At 40.1% G+C, this 20,635-nt stretch overlaps 1 protein-coding gene across 1 annotated transcript in view; it reads left to right on the top strand.

The window, feature by feature from the left end:
• The window catches only part of EEFSEC (eukaryotic elongation factor, selenocysteine-tRNA specific), a 124,492-nt gene extending 105,350 nt beyond the window's left edge, over nt 1-19,142 (top strand). Inside the window, exon 7 of the mRNA XM_036391172.1 lies at nt 15,649-19,142. Coding sequence (XP_036247065.1) covers nt 15,649-15,833 — 185 coding nt within the window. The 3' untranslated portion in view covers nt 15,834-19,142. The remainder of the gene's footprint in view (nt 1-15,648) is intronic.
• The last annotated feature ends 1,493 nt before the right edge of the window (nt 19,143-20,635 follow it).

Below are 20,635 nucleotides of genomic sequence, written 5' to 3'. Positions count from 1 at the left end.
CATCATAGAACCTGCAGTTGATCATCTCTGCCCTGAGCAATAACTGGAGACATCAGAGCTCTAACACAGATGGGTTTGGGAAGGGATGGGGGTTTCCTTTCACTGGATGACTTTTCAGATGCTGTGAAGTGCAGAGTTGACTGGAGCAGTATCATAATGGGAGCTACAAGGAAGATGTAGAAGGAGCTACCAGAGAAAATCTAATTTGAATGTGAATAGTTCTTAAATTAGCCCCTTTCAAAAATCCAGTATTCTAGGAAAACTCAGTGGGCAAAAGATACTCCATGCTTTCATTGGGTCTCTCTACAAATGATTTATAATGATAGGCTAAATATGTTCCTGTGTTGTCTTTGAGTAATTTAGGTATAATAAACATTGATATCTCAATACATGGCGAACATTTAAGAATTATTTGTCAAGAAAAATAAGTCTTCAGATCTGACAGCCCCCACTCCTGAAATGGACTGTATAGAACATGAACTTAATGAAATCCATAGTCATCACAAAGGTGCTGCCTTTGTGGTTTTGGTAATGGGGCTGATTTATTCTTGTTTGTGTGTTTTGGCTGATCATATTACATCTCCTGTAATTTTATTTTCCTCTCCTTCAATGCTGCCTTTTACTGCACTCCCTAGAAACACCGCATTTATTTATGGGGGTTGGATGTTTTTGGCAGTGAAGTCAGAGGAGTTGGTGTGTTGGAAATGTGCAGTGGCTCTCCAATCCAGGTTGTTGCTCCACGGAGCTGGGTTGGCTGTTGTAACACCTTGCAATTTAAGTTGCAAACGTTTTCCCTTTCATAGCTGCATTTGGACCCAGACAAACAGCTTTGCACTGGCAGCGGGAATGTGTCCATTAGGTTGCTGTAATTTGTTCTGTTCCAGCCAGCCACCTGTATCAGGACACTTGTTAATAATTTCTGCATCAGAGCCCTGTGAATTGCCTGCATCTTATTTCTAAACAGTGTGATCAGCACCTGGAAATTTCAGAAAGATGAGGAGAGTCTTTTGGGGTGATGGTTCAGGAAAGCAAATCTCCTTCAGCCTAAATATGATCTGCTCCCCTGGACTTGGACAGAGGCTGTACCTGTTTTCTGATATTTTACTTGAATGGGCTTTAGAACAGTCTGTGCCCCAGGAAGAGTGCAGCGAGGAAGGAAACCCAGCCCTTGGGTGTTTGCCTAGAAAAATGGAAGTATTGGTGTGGCATGGATAGAGGTATTAAGTTATTAATATGTGCTGGGTCTGTGTCACTGTATCTCTGCAGCTTGTGCTATCTCATTTAAAGTCTGACCTACTGTGCCTGGCCCTTTGTAAACATATCACTACTCAGGCTCAACTTGGTTGGCATTGCTGTTTATTTGGAGCCTGAGTACTATAAAGTAATTACTAGAAAGCATTAACTTTTATATTCAAAGTTTTATTTTTGTCTTCTATTTAGTGAGAAAAAGCATGAAAATATTAAACTAAGTCTTGATATTTAGGAGGGAAATATAAATAAATTGGTACTTTTAGAATAATGCTTATATCAATTTTAAGCATTTTTATTTGTAGAGTGACTGATGACATTGCATTTTTGAAATTTACAATATTGAAGCAGCTTACAGAGTCCCATTCTGCAAACCTTCCCCCCTGCTTTCTGATAATCATTGGCTAATTTATTTCTGTAAGAACATTTAAAAATATTGTAGTTAAATAATACAAAGAGAATAGAGTTAAGGCTCAGTAGTGTTCAGCCAGCATGTGAAAAGCATAGTGTCTTAATTAAAAGAAATGCAGAAAACTTAGTTATTGGAAAGCATTTTTTACTGCTAGAGGATTTGTGGGTGACTAAGAAATTTATAGACTTGAGTTTTTTATTTTTTAAATAAAAGCCAGATACATGTCTTCATAGTTTGGCTTGTTGACTCAATTTACTTGGATGGAATTTTTCAACATTTAAAACAAATTAAAATTCATGAATCGTTTGTGCTTAAAGGCACAAGCTTTTTTAGACACAGCAGTTAAGACTTAACTGGTTACATACATAAAATACTGGTTTGGATATGTAAATTTGGTACTTGCTCCCTTAAAAAATGCAGATGAAAGTTGAAATAGTTGGGCTAAAGCCTTGATTACCTGTTATACAATAATTATTGCCCTTGAATAACTGTTTATATTAGCATTGTATTGTCTTTCTCTCTTGTTTCCTGCAAAAGCAGTGACTGCTTTGCAGGACAGCTGTGAAGAAAACATTCCACCACAGCAGAAAGCAGCAAGGCGGTTTGTAAAGCTGGTTTGTGCTGCCTCAGTCACAGTCTGCAATTTCTTGGTACTCAGATTGTTTGCAGTTTTGATCTGTTGATCCAAAGTCACTCTTGAATTGGGTTTTGCTGCTCTGTGCTGGTGTGGTGTGACTCGTTCAGGAGGGGAAGGTGTTGTTCCAACCAGGGTGCCACTGGTGTTAGATTAGGATCAGCATTGTTTTATTCTGTGGTAAATGCAGCATGTGAATTTTTTAATTGTTTTAATTATTGTGGCCACTTGATTGCTGGTACAGCTAAGTGAGCTATTCCACAACCATTTGTAGATGTGGCAGCTTTTATTGGCAGGTTTTAAACTCTGCTTTCCTGGAATTTGCTTAAAAACATGACTCTGAGAATGTAGGTGAGCAGTCAGTGGATGTTGACAAAAAATGACAATTGTTCCAGATCGAAATGTCTGTTCTCTTTGAAATCTATTACTTCAAGAATATTTTGAGGATTTTGTGTTCACTTAGAAAGCTCATTTCTCTGCTGCTGTAGTATCCAGACACTCAATCACTGTAGCACAGCTCTGGGCACTGTGTTGGTGTCAGAGAGGTACCAGCCATGGCTTGTTTTTTTCCGCTGGACTTCTATTGCAGAGGACAAGGGGGAGCAAAGTGAGGGCTTTGTGGCTGTACATGTGCAGATGCATATGTACACCTGAAAACTTAAAGCAGTTAAATTAGAATGTACAATTTTTAAGCAAAAAGAAAGGTAAAACAGTAGATAAATTGGGAAGCAAAGACAGACTACACCCATTTGGATGTTCCTTACTAAGGCTGTTTTATATGTAAAGTCCATCATTTGTACATAGAAGTCCATAACGGGCTTTCCCTGGAAGCTGTGTTAATTTTCTGTAGAAAGGACTTTTTAAAGAACATTGGAATAGTTGAGATTGAGTTTTGATACATGAGCCAGGTAATTAGTGTTTGAGCATCCACTATAGCTGGAAAACACGGAGCCAGTGAGAGCAAACCTGTCCAGTCTTGTCCCTCAAGTGGTCTCTACTTATTGAGTGACCCTTGCATTTCTCATGCAGCCTTCCCTGGTGTTGGTTTGACTGAGGTCCTCCTGTGGATGGGGTTTGAGTCTGGGAACCTCACCCAGGAATATGTGTCCCATGGAGCTGCTGCATCTGAGGGTGTTTGAGTGCCCCTTCATGATCAGCAGCAGCAGTTTCACTGTTGGTCTTGGCAGACTGTGAAAGACACTGGGAGGGGAACACACTGTGGAACTGTGAAGAGTCATTTTAGGGAAGAAGTATATGAATAATAAAGGAGGAAGAACTGGCAAACATTTGATTTTGTCTTGGTAAAACAAAATTATACTAATTTTTAGTGGGTGGGTTTTTTTGTTTGTTTGGGTTTTTTGCCTTTTTTTTTTGTTTGGTTGGTTTTCTGGTAGAAAGCCATAGAGGAGAAATTTATAGTTTATTAAAAGACTGAAAACTTCATAGTAATCCAAAACTCTCATGCTGTTTATTCTCCTCCACCTCCTACAACATTTTATTTCCCTTGTAATAATTAGTTTGAACTTTCCTCTATTTCTCTGGATCAAGTAATTTTCATACAACTTTGGGATTTTTTTTATATGCTTTAAATCTTTCTTCTAAATAATGTTTTTTATAACAAAAAAAAAAAGCCATGAATACATTATAATTTCAATTTTCATGGCGTGTGGAAGATTTCTGCACTAGGTCTTTATTGTTTTTGAAGAATTCATCACCCTAGTTAAGAAGCTTAATATAAATTAAAGAAGGTATTAAGGAACATTAAGACATCAAAATGTGGAGCGTTCTTTTCCTTTCGATTGCTCCAAATGCAAACAAGTTGAATAAAATGTAATCAAAGGGCCTGTTTGGAGAACATTGAGTGGCTTTACAGCTGTGCTGTAGAGAACCTCTGGTAAGAGCATAATTCAAATAAAAAGGCCTTTCTTTCCTCCTCCTAATTCTCTTTGTTGTGGTGACAACAGAGTACAAGCCCGATAAAAATTTAATCACCTTATCTTTTTAAAGCAAATTGCATATTTGTTTACACACAATATACATAACATGAAAAAGCAAAAGCTGCTATCCAATCCCCCTCCCCTTCTAATCGCCTTAAAGGCCCTTGCCTAGAAGTTAAAAAAAAAATATTTAAATGTTTTAGTCTTTATTCTGAAGTCCCATTGTTCAGGATTGCTTTAAAAAGGCAGCCTGGGGAAAGATGAATATCGCCAAACTTAAACTCTGGACCAGGGCTGAGCAGCAGATGCCTGGGATGTGTCAGTGGAGTTGGTCCAGCTTAACTGGCTGCTGCGGTGCCTCCTCCACATGGAGAGTGGCAGGGGAGGTGGGAGGATTACAGAGGGGCCTGTGGATTGAGCACTTTGATTTGGAGCTGCTTTGTAATGAATTGCCTTTGATTCTGTGTCAGGTCTGCCAACCTGGACCTCTTCTGCTTTGTATGCATTTCTGAGAGGCTGCTGCAGGAGATCCTGGGCGCTGCTGCAGGTCGTGTTGTTGTTGTTCCCTTTTCACTGGGATGATGAAGTTTTAGTCTCTTATGTTGAATGCAAAACATGTTTTCAGTTGTTTCTGCTCACCTTGGTGCACACAGCTTGAGCATTGTTGGTTTTGTTTATTTACTGTTTAATAGGTCCTGGAATGCTGACAAAAACACAATCAAAAGTGCCTTCTGGCCCACTGCTGAGTGGCTCTGGGCTGAGAAACTCCCTCACTGGATGGGAATTTAGTGCCAAAGGGATATTCTATGGTTTTCAGAATTATGAAAGCTCCTGTGTTTAATGGTTCCATAGTGGTTCCTATTTTTACATACCTAACTGTACTCTCTGGGGACATGTTTGTGATACTGCTCCTCTTGATCTGAGAATTTAATCAGCAAGGACTACCTCAATAATAAAACTTGTGAAATTCTGTCCTGTACAACAGTTGTCATACACTCTCCCAGATTGCACTCTGTGTTTATGTCTGCATGTTTCTTAGTACTCTGCCAGAAGAGAGAGAGCTTAGAAGATCCAGTGACAGTAATTGTGATTTCAAGACACTGTTCTGAGTGTTTTGAATGGTCTTGGGTATTTCACGCTGACCTGCCTGTAATTTTTCTACTGCTGAATTGTAAGAAGAGCCTGCCTATAATCCCAGGCTTCCAACATTATATTTACATGCATAAATAATTTGATTCCTTATTAGTTCCATCATTTTTTCATAGTTGTTCCTGTTTATGCACTGGGCATTTTCCATGCATTCAGTTTTTGCTTCAGGGAGTTTGAAGAATGTGTGGACTGAAATCACAGCACCTGGTGTGAGTTGTGCCTCTCCCTGCAGGTGTGCTACAGCACTTAGGCATGATCTCAGTGGCTCTGTGGACCTTTAGTGGCCATCAAATGAAAAGAGAGTTGTAATAATTGTTGATATGATACATCAGCTGGCATAATTGCAACCTTGTTACTGTACTGAAAGTCCATGCAGAAATTAATTTGAAAATTTCCTCTAGGCTAGTGGAACAGTCTTGGATTTGAGGCCAGAAATATGGTCATAGTGGTTGTCTTTTAGCTCTGACAGTTGATCCATTGTATTGTGTGTACACTTAATTTATGTAGGCTAGACCTAGAGCATGGTGCACTGGAGTCTCCCTGTAACCTGTATTAAGGTTAGTCCCTGCTGCACAGAAACACAAAGTTTTGTAGAGCATACAACTCATAGTTGTGTTCCAAGAGTCAAGGTGGAAAGTTCTCAGCTGTTAGGGAAGTTGTTCCAGAAAGACTTTGCCAGCAAATGGTTGTGGTGCACTGTGCAACAGCAGCTGTGTTGGGCCTATAAAATGAGGTCAGGTTTGGTACTCTCAACTGCTTTCTGCTGAAGGATGGCCAACTAGCCAAGAAATGAAGACCTAGAGTATGTCACTTCATCTCCATGCTGTCATTTAGGACTGAAGGGTATGTTGGTGTATTTTGGCAAACCCACAGTGGGAACTGCAAATATCCTTCTAAAGTGTGTGTGGGCTTGTGTAGATTTACTTAAGTAATGAGATGGATGCAGAGCAGTGGTGTGATACATGATGGGGATTTGTCAAGTTCAGAAATCTCTCCTGCTGTGTGGCTTCAGATGAGAGTGGTCCATTTGTACTTGCTGTTTAATAGTTGCATTTTATTTTTGAAATACAAAGGTTAGAAAATGTGGTCGTATTATGTAAATTTGGGAAAACAGATAATATATCCTGGTCATCTTGCTGGAAATTGAGCAATATAAAGCTGAATGAATTGCATGCTCAATGCACTGTGTTATGCTGGGTCTCCTCAGTGTGGATGACAGGTTTAGGATGAAGAGAGGAGAGGGAGACACAGGGAAGTGTACCACTGATACCCACTCAGCAGCTACGGTGCGGTGCTGGAGTCTGTGCTCCATTTAGCAATATGAAAAATATCAGACTGAAAATCAAGACGCTGACTTCATGTAGAAGGTATGGCAGACTAATTAAAGAAAAAAATGTGTACCAATTGAGCCTATAAAACTCTTCCTGACCTTGAGAAAACTCCCAGGGAGCTGTGGGAAACTCCAATCTGTCCCCTCTGAACTTTTTTGTGTTGTTGTTTAAATATAGTAACTGCTTTTTTAATTAAAAAGAAAAATTAGATGGCATTTCAAATTGTGTCCATGGTGCCTTGGGGACCTATTACAGTACAAATTACCCTCTACTATTTAGTGAGGTCTTGTTTACTATTGTGTGAAAGGGGGGTTACCAGTGTAAGGATGTAGGACAAGAAGGGCCCTTCTTTGAAAGTCTGGCTCTGCACATGAAAGTGACGCCAGCAATTGGAAGCAATTTGTGGAATTGTTTGATTATATTAATTATGGCACCAGCAAACAGTGCTTGGGAAACAGTTTTGTTTTCTTGCATTCTTTCTTGATTGCTTGCAGCAAAAGCCAAGATACAAAATGTGCCTTTAAGGACTGCCAGAGAGCGCAGTTCAAGCCATTGTGTGGAATTGGCACTGAGCTTGAAAGGGTTGTGTCCAGCTTGATGGGAGAGTTTTCCAAATACAGCTTCGGCCTGAACTTCACCCAGGTCAGCTGCTTAAATTAAAACAGCTTCTGTCTTCCTCATCAGGGAAGATTGGCTCTTTCCCTGCGAAGTAGGAGCCCATAATGAAATCCATGTTATTTCCAGTAGTACCACTTCTTATAATAATATCTTTCAGTCCAAAAGCCTGTATAAACTTAAATTGATACACAAGACTCAGTCCTGCTCACCACTGAGCTGCAGCCTTCTCTGATGTGGTACAGGGCAGCTGTTCCCCAATTTATGGGAAGATGTTTTATTTGTGAAGGATTTCCAAGCAGTCTGCCATGCTGAGACTGCAGGAATAGTGTTGCTGATGCAGGCTGGCTGTCACAACAGTGTTTGCTTGGGACATAGGGCAATCTGCTTCTGCTCAAAGTGGCTGTAAGATTTTTTTTTTCCTTGTCTCTGTCACCAAACAAAGAATTATGGATGTTTTGTGTAGATCCCAAATACCATGCTGAGGATTTAGCACATTTGGGAGGAAGGAATCTCCTTTCTTGTCTTCTTGGAGGCTGGTTGCTCCCTGGCCAACCTCTTGCTATAGCCCTATTAATATTCACAAGCCAGGCAAGGTGATAATAACTGATCTTGTACTGGCCAGAAAAGAAAAATTACTCTTCTCTGGAGTTTGAAACTCTAGCAGAATATTTGAGAGAGCTGACAAGAGATGTGGAAAAAGGTGGTGTGAATCCAAAATAGAATTACTGGAGAATTATGAAGGGATTTACATAAGTAAAATTCATTGCCTGATCTGTGGAAGTAATTGAGGCTGAAAACCTGAGCTCTGAGGGTAGCAAGGAAAGGAGTATGTATCCCTTGATTCTTGAGTGAATCTCGGGTCAACTATTACACTGAAATCGTCTTGGTAATCATATTATATTTGCTGTTGTAGTGATGAATACCTAGGAGAGTAGATTGGCTCCTGTAAGAGAACTTAAATCTTCTGCCTAGAAAATGTTTATAGGTGTTGACCCTGATGTCAGGTAGAGAATGCCTGCTTGATCCTGGGCTCCAGTTAGCTCAGGACACAGTTCCACCCCTGCTCTTTCTCAAGCACAATACATTCCTGAGAGGCAGATGGGATGCCAAGCTAGACAGGATCAGCAGTCTCTAGATGACCCATCATCCAGTCCACTGGATGGAGTGGGGTGCATTTGAGTGTTTATGGGTACAGTAACACAGTACTTTTGTCCTTAGAAGGCTCACAGAGATCTTGTTTTTCCTGATCAGTTTGGGGTTTTTTTGTTTGGGTTTTTGTTTTGTTAGTGTTTTGGGTTTGGGTTTTGTTTGGGTTTTTTTTAATTTTGTTTTGTTGGTTTCTGTTTTTAGATTGGTTTGGTTTTTTTGCTGAGATATTGAAGGTGCAAAATTGCATTAATAAAGTCAAAAGGTAGAATTTGGGGTATCTTTAGGAGAGGAGAAGAGAAGCAGAGTTGCTAACTGGTGTAAGGAGTTGAAGCAGCAGGATGTTATATTTTGTTGTTCTTGTCCTTCCTGCCTGACTGCAGAGATTACTGTAACAGGAGAGGCTGGGCAAACAGACCCTCTCATTTTGGAATGCTTCTAGCTTTTGTTTAAATCAAAATTCCAGAGTGTTACTTTAGAGATATTACATGAGCTTTTCAAGTTCTTAGGGTGCATAGAAACAGTTTTGTAGAACTGCTGACATGTTTTGGGACTAGTTGGAAAACAAGTGTGTGCTTTCTAGTGTATTGTGGATTCTCTGAGAATCAGTTCTTATAACGCTGGTATTTCTATTAATTTTGCTGGAAACCAATGATAAATTTATTATTCTCATTTTAAAGTTAATCAGAATGTGAAACAAATGGGAGTACTACTCTATTTGAACTTTGTACCCTTCTTTGGACACATGTATCTTTGTTTTTTTAAGAGTGGATATTTCTAAAGATGGATAAATATATATAGCTGTTGCAAGAAAAGAAAAATAAATTTGTTTTTAATTGTGTTGTGCTGAAATACAGGATTCTTGAGTCCTGCAGTACTGGCAGAAAGTTTCTATTTCCTTTCAGTGGTCCATCGTTGCAGTAAGCTGAGGGAGAGGCTGGGCTTTGTGCACTCTCTGGTGAAGCCCCTCTGCATCAGACTGTGGCATGGACGTCTCCATCTGAGCCTCTAATTATTTCTGATTTTCAGGTCAACCAGCTTTTGTACTCTCTGTTAGCAAGAGTTGATTCAGGCACACACTCTCTAACTGTGTAATTAGGGTTCAGGTTCTGAGAGTTCAATTTGAGGAAATCCTGAAATTGTGCAAACCAGCTGTTACGAATAATCCATTGTGAGTGAGGATTATCCCCAACACTTTGCCTCTTTCAAGTTTTACTCTTTTTTTCTTCCCTCGGGAGGAAAGAAAAATGTCTGCCTGTCATATTAAAAGGTTACGTTTGCCTCGGATAAAAATTATTTTCTACATCAAATATGCTGCGTTAACTTGTTCTCTGATGTTCAGTCCATTTTTAACATTTGAATGTTGACAGGAAACAAGAAGCTGTGTGTAGCTGAGTCTTCTACCTGCAGCATTCAAAGAAAGGGAATAGGAGATTTTGTTTACAGAAGGGAGAAGCAAGTTCAGTTTCCCCATGAAACTCTGCTCACAAATTCCTGAATGGAATGGGAGGTTTGGCAATAGCATCAGCAAGTCAAGAATAGTCTAGCAATTTCTTAATGTGTAATGAAGAAAGGAATATTTTCTATTCCCAGGGTAGCTGCTGGTGTAGCCTCAATGTGTTTTTCCCTAACAGCATGGTGAGGATCCTGAGCCAGCACTTTTCCAGCAAACCATGGCAAGAACCAGTGCAGGGTAGGATGAACTTTTCATTTTGGCCTGAAAGCAAAGTTCTCATTAATTGGGAGCATTGAAAGCTTTTAACATGATTTTTTTCCCCCATTACAATTCCTATGCTGTTAGAAAACTGTGTAATCATCCATGCAGATACTTCCATGTTCACCAGCAGAGTTTGTAATAGGTTTTTTTTACAAGTGTGCACAAGAGAAGGGAGTTGTTGAAGTTCAGTGAAATAAATTATTGTCCCTGGCTGTGCTGGAAAGCCTGCCCTGCACCTATATTATTACACCTGTTTTCAATGATGGGTTATCAGTTGCTTAAAAATTGCTCCTGTCTCTGGCTGGGCTACAAGGAGATACTGTATTATCCTGCTTCTCATCTAAAGTGTGTCTGGCATTCAATCTTTAAAATCTTGCATTCAAACACAATGTTTCATTAGCTTTGAAGGAGACAGGACTATTCTTAAATATTGAAGAGAACTGTGAAAATAGGAAATGGAAGTGCAGAGTTGGGAAATCTGAAAAGTTAAGTTGGAAAAGGGGGAGAGAGAGATAAAACTCCTGAAGGGCTGAATAGCAAGTGCAGTTGTGAGTCAAGGAAGAAGGAGCTGGACTTTAGAAAGAAAGAACAAGAACTGTTCTTGGAGACCTATAGAAGGAGCAGGGAAGCAGAAGGCTTATAAGGAAAAAGTCAACAAAAATGACAAGGGATGTATGTTGATAAGTAATGGCAGTATTAAGTGAAGGAGAATGTAGTGGAGAAGTTAAAAGTGTAAAAGGCAAAGTATAGTCCAAGTCTACAGGTAATAGATGAAATAAATATTTACATGTGGCAAAAGCACAGAGGCGCTCCTTCACCCTGTGTTGGGTGAGCAAAAGGAATTGGAGGAGCAGATACTGCGTCAGCTTTCATCCTCCTTCCAGCTGAAGCAGGAGTAAAGACAAAGCAGGAGTAAGCCTGATTAGGGTGCTGTGTGTGGGTGCTGTGATTTGTGTCGGGGCTGGCATTCCAGGCTGGCTGCTGTGGAGCCTGTCCCGGGCGCAGCAGCTCACGGAGGGTTCGGGGGCAGAACTTGTGTCCATGGCAGTCACTTCCCTGCAGGCAGGGAGGGAGGGGAGCTGCATTCATTGTGTACAGATAAAACTGGATTTTAATCTGCACACAAGGTGCTCAGAGTTCTACAATGTGGAATTAATGTATGGAGTGGTTAAAATCTGTGTGTTTCCATGCAAATTTCTTGTGTGAGCAATTGTAAAATCGACACTGTCATTCATTTAACTGTGTAAAGTACTGCAAATCATGAAGCTGTTAGCTTTTTATTTGTGAAAACTGTATAAAATACTGTGTTTTTCCTTTATTTTGTGCATGTGAAATTGTTTTTAGACTTGGAAATTGTTTTTCCTGATTTGGTATTGCTTTTCATTTGAATTTGAAAATGCATTTTTTTATTAATATCACTTACAAATGGATCAGTTTGGACTAAATCCTTCAGGCCATTCTGAGACAAAGCATATTAGAGTCTATATTTTTATCTGTTAATTATTAACAGTAGTTGAAAAGAATGAAGTAAATTACACTATTTTGCAACTAGATTCTCATATCTAACCTGAGTTATTGGATGCTAAAAGTACATTTTGCATAAGACCTTGTCTGGGCACTTCTTACAGACATGGTTTTGATGGGAAGAATGAATTTGCTAAGCTTTCACATGTCTTATGTGCCTTTGAGGATGGCCCATTAATAATATTAATACATAGGTATTTTCCATTGTTGTATGCAAGGCATTTTTTAGAACTTTAAAGCTCAAGCCTTTTTTTTAACACATGGACCTTTTCAATTTAATCCATTAGCAACTTGGCAAAATAAAGTAATTGTCCAACAGAGGAAGAAAAAAAATCTATTAACATTTGCTACAAATCCGAGTAGTACAGGCAGCACTTAATTAATGGAACAGATTTCTCACTATGTGTTCAAGCTAACATAGCTATTGTTCAGCAGAGATTAGACCCTTAATGTAAGTAAGTTAAACTAGACCTCCATCTAAAAATATCCGTCATTTCAGCTATTAAAGCTCTGATGTCTTCTTCGGTGACAGATATATTTCCCTTCATTTCCTTGGTTTTGTAAAATGTAAAGTATGCATTGTGTGTAATGTGAGAAATCCGCGGAGGTAGATGAAACCCCGATTGTGCCTGTCTCTCTCTGCCTGCCCCTTTGTGCTGCTCCCTGTCTCAGAGCCTCCTCAGCCCTGAGACCTGCTGGCACCAGAGCAGAAAAACAGAAAATGCCATTTGTCAGGGTATGATGCCAGCCACCTAATCTGTTTGCAGAATGAGGGCCATGGGATCTGATTAGGTAATTTAGATACCATGTGAGTTTAATAATACCTGAGCTGCCTCTGGCTGTCAGCCTGTCACTTCACCAGTAGAAACTGCCACGTTCTGCCATTTTTTCTGTAAATTCTTACCTGGAATACCTTATTTAGTCCAAATAGGTGTTAAGTGCTGCAGGTGAGTTATACCTTTACTTCTTCTATGTGGAAGTTAGTGATAGGATGGAGGAGGCGAGATGGCTCAGTTTTAAACGCATTTTCCCCAACAGAATTCCACATGCAGCATGTCTTTTTTTCTCAAAAACAGATTTTTTCAGACAAGAGATGTTTGTTTGAATGCCACAGATGCTGTGCCAGGTTTCAGTTGTGTTGGGCCATCCAAGCTGATGTCACTGGTGGGTTTGAAGCTCAGTTTATCCACGTTGGTTATTCACCCTCGTGGCTGAGTCTTCCCCAACTTGCTGCAGCATCCCAGGGTCCCTGTGGGGTGAGAGGCCAACCACTGCCATGTCCCTGTGGGCAGAGGCAGCCTGGGTTCTTCAGATACGCATAAGGGAAAATTTTGGCTGCAATTTTAATGCCACATCTCCTCCCTTCCTCTCTCCTTTCCGCCAATTACCATTTTTTGGAAATTAGCGTCTCGCAAAGCCTGCTAACATAAATAAAAGTGTTTTAGGATTTGTTTGCTTTAATTAAAATGTGTCTTTCTGAAAGGATTTAGTTAAACATCTTTCTTAAACAGTGCTGTGCCAGTAACAGCAACATTTGTAATAGTGATAAGACCCAGAAAGGGAAACCAACTAGAAAGCAAAATGAAATGTTTCTTTGTCCAAAAAATAAATGGTCGTCTCAGGAAAGCAGAGGAAACCCTGTGCAGGGACAGTTACAATTAAATTGATCAAAACAGTAGAAAACATAAAATATTAAATAAATTCTGCAAAGGTAGCAAGTGGGGCTGTGTGAGGTCACTCACTCTGCTGTTTTTATTTTGTTTTCCCCTTTTTTGACTGTTGCTATTTTTTTCTAGCAGCACTCACAATGGTCTCAGAGCTTTCCAAATAGGAAATAAGTTGCTTTTCATGTAGTGATAAATTATTTTTCGTAGTGAAGATGGAGTGATTGTAAGGGTAATGATATTAATGGGATTTATATGAAAGCATCCAATTAAAAAATCGAAACAGCTGCATCAAACATGACTCTACAATGTAATAAAATCATATAATAAATATGTGGTCCCGCCACACCATATTACCTAGTTTGATTAATTGAACCTTACGTGTGCAAAGATACTCATTATCAGACTTCTCAGCCATCAAGGAAGAACAGTCTCAATTATTTTCACAATGAAATAATCATTGCTTTTTTTGTGTCCTGCCATCTGGAAAAAGAAAACAGCAGCTGCCATGACTGAAATGCATGATCTTGCAGAACTGTACAAAGTTGATTGTGCTTGATGCTGGACTCCTGCAGCCTTAGTGAGGGCTGTAATTTATTTAGTTATATACATAACATGTTGATTTTCTCCTCTTTTGCACCCTTGCACTTTTCACTTTTCCCCCTTTCTTTTTCTTTTTTATTGGTTTTTTTTTTTTTTTGGGGGGGGGTGGTTGTTTGGGTTTTTTGTTTCATTTGGTTTTTGGTTGGTTGGTTTTTTTTGGTTGGTTGGGTTTTTTGTGTGTTGTTTTGTTGTTTTTGTTGTGTTTTTCTTTGTTTTTTGGTTTTTTCCAAATAAAAGACCCCTCTCTCTGTAAAAGTCTCCCCAGGGCAGGGCCTTAGGGATGGTTTACAGCCTCTGGTTGTGAAATGGCAATTGGGAGCATCCTGGTTTTGCTTCAACACTTCCTCATCCTCATTTCCTCCCTTCCCTTGGCCGTGCAGTGGGAATGCTGCTGGGACAATTTGCTCCCTGACACAGCAAGATGAGAAGCTGGGCTCTGGGGCTGTGTCCCCTTGCCATCAGCTGAGAGTGGCCCTGGATGTGTGTGAGCTGGAGCAGTTCACCTGTGCCTGCAGACCTCCTGTCTCCAGTAAATCATAAGCATCTCAATCTTTTTGTCAGGCTGTGATACGAGAATCCGCATCTGAATTTCAGTATGGAGAGAGAGAGGCTGATTAAGTGTTTGAGATAAGGTTATATGACACCACAGGTTAAAAATACCTGAACTGATTTTGGCCCAATGCCTGAAAACCACATTGTAGCATATTCAGGTGGCACTGAAAAAGCTTTAAGGAGTTTGTTGCTTTCTGCTTTATGCAAGTGCTTCTTCAGGAGTGGTCTTTTATGAGCTGCATCTCTCTTGTTTTACAGCACTTCTTTGGACTTTGCTATCTTGCTTTTCTTATCTAAAATGTTACCAATGTGTTAAGTTATAAGAAAAAATAAAGGTGTAACAAACCCTGACTGTTTAGGAGGAAAAGGAGAAATATTTTTGTTTGGCACAAATGCCTGGAGAAACAGATCCCCAAAATACTATGCAGCTTAATTCTCATGCCCTTAAGCAATAAGCAGTGCAAGTTGAAATCCCTAATAAATACTTTTTCTTAACAAAATAAAAACAAAACAAAACCACAACAAACAAAAACAACACCTGTATAATTTACAATGTGCAAGTTATAAAAAAGCAGTGTGCTTCAGGTAAATCCAGAAAATAGATTTAAAGAAATTCAAGAATCTTCTGAGCCTTGTTACTCTCTATCATTTTAGTATATATAAATATATTTTAATTTATTATTATCTCTATAATTTTATTCATGACTTATTTTTTTGTGAATATTCCTAGTGATGACAAGAAACTTTGGGTATGTGTCTAAATAATAGGAAAGGCCTGCCAAGTCTAAAAGACTTAGACCAGGCAAGCTGGTCTGGCTTGTTTAAATTCTTGCCTGTGTTTAATACTTTAAAAGCTGTAGATGGACACTGAAGGATTCTGCATTGGATTTGTGGTATCACTGTTATGAACTTTATGTTTAAAGACTTCTCTTATTTTCTATGTAAACTACCATACTGCAGGAGTCTTATGCAGAAATTTGACTTCCCTAATGCATTTGATTTACTTTATTTTCTTTAGTCGATTTCAGATGAAAACATGCCTGCTCATTTTTTCTAATTCTCTGAAATGTGATGTTGAGTGTGTTAGTCATGTGGGTTCTTATTTTTTTACAGATGGGCTGAAGCCAGATACCAAGATGCTGCTAACTGCTGCCTCCAAGAAGAAATCCAAGGGAGGGAAGGGGGATATGACCAAAGAGGATGAAAGCAGCAAGAATGATTCAGCCCAACCTGTTACTATCTCTCTTATCTTTAAAAGATATGTTTTTGACACACAGAAGAAAATGATTCAATCCTGAGGAAACAAGAGAGGCCTTTCATTACACCTTAAAGTCCAGACCCTGAAATGCATTGAGGTGGAATGTGTTTCTTGTCCAAACACATTAAACCTGTTCCTTCGTCACAAACAGAGCCTGGAAGCTTGTGCTGACTGTGCCCCCTTCCAAAATCTCTGCAATCTCATATTTTTCTGTTCAAATTTGCTTATTTTGTCATCTCTGTGATGTGCATCCTTGTGGCATCTCATCTGGCCCACCTGCCAGAGGAGCACCCCTGGGTGCACATTCTAATTGCACTGTTTGCCTGGATAATTGTGTTGAAGTTTCTCTTGATTTAGAAGTTTGCCACCAAGTCAGGATGTGAATTTCATGCGATCCACAAAGTGAAGCTGATTATTTTAGGCTTACTTCCTTGAGCAAAGTGGGAGACCAAAGGCATACTATTTAATAGGTGAAAACTAAAATGGATGTTTCACATTCCTTCAGTTGCAAATGTGTAAGATGGTATCTGAGAGATGGTATGGATGTTTTTTGAAAATACAGTTTATATCTAGAAATATTTTTCATATTAAACATAATGATCTGTGTAGCTGAGAGTCTTAATTGTTCTGTTTGCTGTTCCAAAGGTTCAGAATTTATCTTCAGTGACATTTTATGTAACTTTTTTGATTTTTCTGCCTGTTCTGCAATGAATCCTATTCCAAAACTGTTTTCTTTTTCCTTTTTTTATTTTTTTGTAACCAAAATGCCTTTGTGTGTGAAAGAAAAAGTTGCCTCTGGAAACAGTCAAGGGCTTTGTTTCATTAAAATAATGATAGAAGATTGCTGCATAAGCCTTGTAAAATGAGTGTCTCCAAGATGCTTTAGAAACCATTAGTTTTTAATAGGGATTTCATGGCTGCTTTAGCTCTTTCTCTCAATTTCATGTCCTAGGCTCATGAAAAGGAGAGCACTGGTAATATCCCTTCCTTGTTGCATACAAAGTATAGGACACCTTCATATGAAAACTAACAGCAATTCCACAGGTATGAAAGCTGCAGTCTGGAACAGAAATTGGACTTAGGCTTGGCAGCGTGGCAAATGTTGGTTCCTGCCTTTTGAACAAAAAGAGTACCTGCTTGTTGATGCTGAATGGCAGCCTGTGACCCCTTTGATGGTGACCATGTGTACAATGTAAGTGCATGCTGCACAAGAGGTAAATAATTGCTGCATTCATTCTTATTAATCATATTATTATATCCCTTGATGGGCATGAGTCATCATGTTAACATGATCCTGATTTTTTTCCAGTCTTTCTCTTTTAATTTCTAGGTAGCCAAAGTGGCTACGAATGGCAAAGTTATCAGCAATTGAGAGGATATTTACAGCTGGGCACTTGTGAGACAGAGCAAGCCTGGTATCTAAACTAGGCTGATGGTCCCCCTTTAAATCAGAACAGAATTAGTGCTTTGTGTAATAATCCCAAACAGTTTCTGCTGAGTGAGTCCCAGCAAAGCTTTAGCACATCCCTTAAGATGATGGGGAAGGCTTTCAGTGTGATCCCAGAGGAATTAGGCAGGCAACTTTAGCTATTGGCTTAACAGAACTTGTGCTGCCAGCCTTGCTGGAAAATGTTTCCTTCTGTAATGGAAAAAATGCATTTCACACCCCTGTCACCCCTCCCTCCCCATTTCTCTCTTCTTCCCAAACACCCCCAAATGCAGTCTTTGGAAAGAATATTTATAATGTTATCTTTCTTTTAAGCCTTTATCAAATCCTGTTTTGTACTCTGCACTGTTACCTCTGCCTAAGATACTGCAGTGATGAACAGAGGAACAGATGACATTGAAGGAACAGTGTTACTATCATCCCAGGTTAGTCTAAGAATTATGGGTATAAAAAACCTAATTAAATGCTCCTAGTTATTAAGGAACTTATACTTGTATCTGTATAGTTCTAGTGTCCTTGCCAAATTTTAAATGGGTTGCTAATTTGGAGTATTGGAAAGAAAAGGGGAGTGATCAGGAAAAGTGCTTCCAGAGTTGTTATCCTTGCACTTAAGGATTTTGTCTTTTCTCATTTCTAAGAGTAGTTCTGGAGAGGAGGTTGTCAGTGTAAATGGGGATATGTATTTTCACAAAAGCCTATCTGATGAATGTTCCCCCCCCCACACACCATGGATTGCCCTTAACAGGATCAGAGAGTCTGTTGTTATGGAACTTGATCCCTTTGAAAACTCATTAACCCTGAACACTTAGATTTGCAGTCCTCTGCTTGGCTGAAAGGACTCCTAGTGCAGGGAGTCCCATGGTTTATTTGCTTGGGTACTCCAAGGCACTGAGCAGCAATAATTCCAGAGTTGGACCTATATCCCTTTCTCATCCAGTCTCTTGTAAACATATTTTTAAAATCTTCCTCCTGTCTTCCATTTCATTTCCAGACTAGCATACTAGCTTGGCATTTTTCTTCCATCTTCTCAGTCTAAGACCTGATCTCTGCCTCAGTGCTCCAGTTTCCTTCTTTGCTCATTGCTGCTCCCTGCTTTGGCTCTGCTCTTGCCTGGAGATCCGTGGCAGGGCTCCCAGGATGGTTGCTGGGAGCCCAGTGAGAGGGGAAGGCTCTTGGTCTGCAGCTCATCCCAGCTCCTGAGTGCACTGAGGAGCTGCCTCTGTTCAGGCTTTCACCCTGGGCAGTTCTGATGGACCCACAGGAGCAGGCAGTGCCTTCACCTGCCCCCTGCCATGCCCTTGTGCCTTGGAATCCTCTGCAGAAAGCCCCTGTCACAAAGCCTCGTCCTCTCCCTTTGCTCCTGCTGCAGAGGTCTGTGTAGGATACACAGCTGGGGAGGGATCTGTTGAAGACTGGGGCTTGGTTTTGTGTTTCTCCCAGTGTAGAATTCTAAAGGGAGAACCTAAGTGTGCCCAAGAACTTTGATTATAATGTGCTATTACTGCAGATCTCTGGCTACTGTCCTGAGGCTGTTGGATACACATTTGAAAAAGGGTGAAATGGTGGAACAAAATGATTATGGGAAAATCAAAGCTTTAAAAGACATTTGTAGGATGAACAGATGTTCAAACATTCTTTTATTTGGTTTCCAGACAGACGTAGAGACTTTCCTTTCATCCTCATAATCAGTGCATTATGCTGTAATTTGTAAAAATGGCATTAAAAAAATATTAACAGGGTCATATTGTGATCTACTGACTCTGTGTCATTAAGCCGTGAAGTTAAGAACGGCAGCTGGGAGCAGGGGTTAAATGTTGCAGAATGTACTGTACTAGCATTTATTGTCAGACTGTATTATAATGAATCCAAAATGGAATAAAGATGTAAGGAGGTTTTTTTTAATACTCCTAAGGTTGTCAGTGTTACAAAACTAGAAATTATTACGGCTGTGCAGATGTTTGGTGAGTAATACATCTTCGGGCTGTGGAGAGAGTAGCAGGGAGAAAAGCTTCGTTTTTACAAGCCTGTTTTCTACTTTTCCTTGGAATTTATTTTGGGACTGCAGTCTGGCTTGTGATCATGCCAGAGGTCTGGAGCCAGGAGGGTCAAAGCTGTGCTCATGGTAGCAAGGATTCAGTAGGTGGCATCCTTTGCTTGGAATCAAAGCTGAGTCTCCCCACCTAAAAAAGGGGGTTTGCACTGGAACTGAGACTGAGGGGTTTGCATCAGGCTTGCAACACAGCTTCTGTTGAAAACTACAATGCATTTAATGTCTGGGACAGAGCCATCAACTCCAATCTGCTGACCAAAGCCTGAGGCACTGGTGTCCTTTCTGTGTATGTTTCTGGCTCAGCTGAAAATAGCTGTCTCTTAAATCCTGTATTAGCTGGTTGCAAGTAACTGACTATGGAAAAGTGAACCATCTGCACCAGGGCAGTTCTTGGTGTGTACAAGGCATTTCTGGGCAATAGCCCTCTCCTTGCCTGTTGGACTCTGCAGCTGAACAGCCACGGGGTGGTAAAGCAAAATGAGAGCTTGTCACAGCTCGTGGGGTGGTGCAGTGGTGAAGCCACAGTCCACCCCAGCACTGTTTGCCTCTCAGTGCTGGGAGAGCAGCTCTGTGTTTACATCTGCAAAGTGCTCTGGGATCTTGTGAAATGAGGGATGAAAGGCAGCAGAGGAATGCTACCTTATTAGCAGTTTCAAAACCCCTTCATGTTTCCCTTTTAGTTTAATATCCACAGTGAGCTGGAAAGCTCTTCATTTACAAACACATGAGTTTTAAACTTGTTAAGGATATAAATAGAATTATTTTTAGATAGAGCCTAGTACTGGGAGCTAACCTGCCAAGCCTGGCAGAAAGGGAAGGATTTTAGGACTGCAATCTGTAGGAAGGCCAGTTTTGCTAGATGAGCACCCAGAAGGAATCCAGGGGCTTGGGGAGGCTGAGTTTAAACAAGATACTGGAAGTCCTGTGGGATTCCTCACAAATTCTCCTGCTGTTGTGTCCAAAAACAGGTTAAAAACATCAGTTTACACTATAGACAACATATGAGGAAAAAGAGTACAGTGGATCTGCTTATTTCCCATTGTCAACGCCAGAACATGGAGTCTTGCTCACATCTCCTGCTGTGCATGCTGTGCTAGCTGAAGTTCCAGTTGTTGGGTTTCCACTCCTCATAAGTGTTGCAGTTCTTTATTTCCATTTGTGTGTCTGGTACAAGTGCTCTTCCGAGATGGTGTAATCAGTCTGCAAGACTTGGATCATCCACTTCCCCCTCCAGGAAAGTGTTGCTTGTCAATGGTGAGTCCTCTAAGGGGCATCTAAGCCATACATTTCTGATATGCATTTGTATACTTTTTCTGGTAAAGGACAGGAGAGAGAATGTATCAAA

This window comes from Molothrus ater, chromosome 11, assembly GCF_012460135.2.
Source record: "Molothrus ater isolate BHLD 08-10-18 breed brown headed cowbird chromosome 11, BPBGC_Mater_1.1, whole genome shotgun sequence".
NCBI lineage: Eukaryota > Metazoa > Chordata > Aves > Passeriformes > Icteridae > Molothrus > Molothrus ater.
Note: the sequence above shows the minus strand (reverse complement) of the source record. Positions and strands in the feature narration are given on the sequence as shown.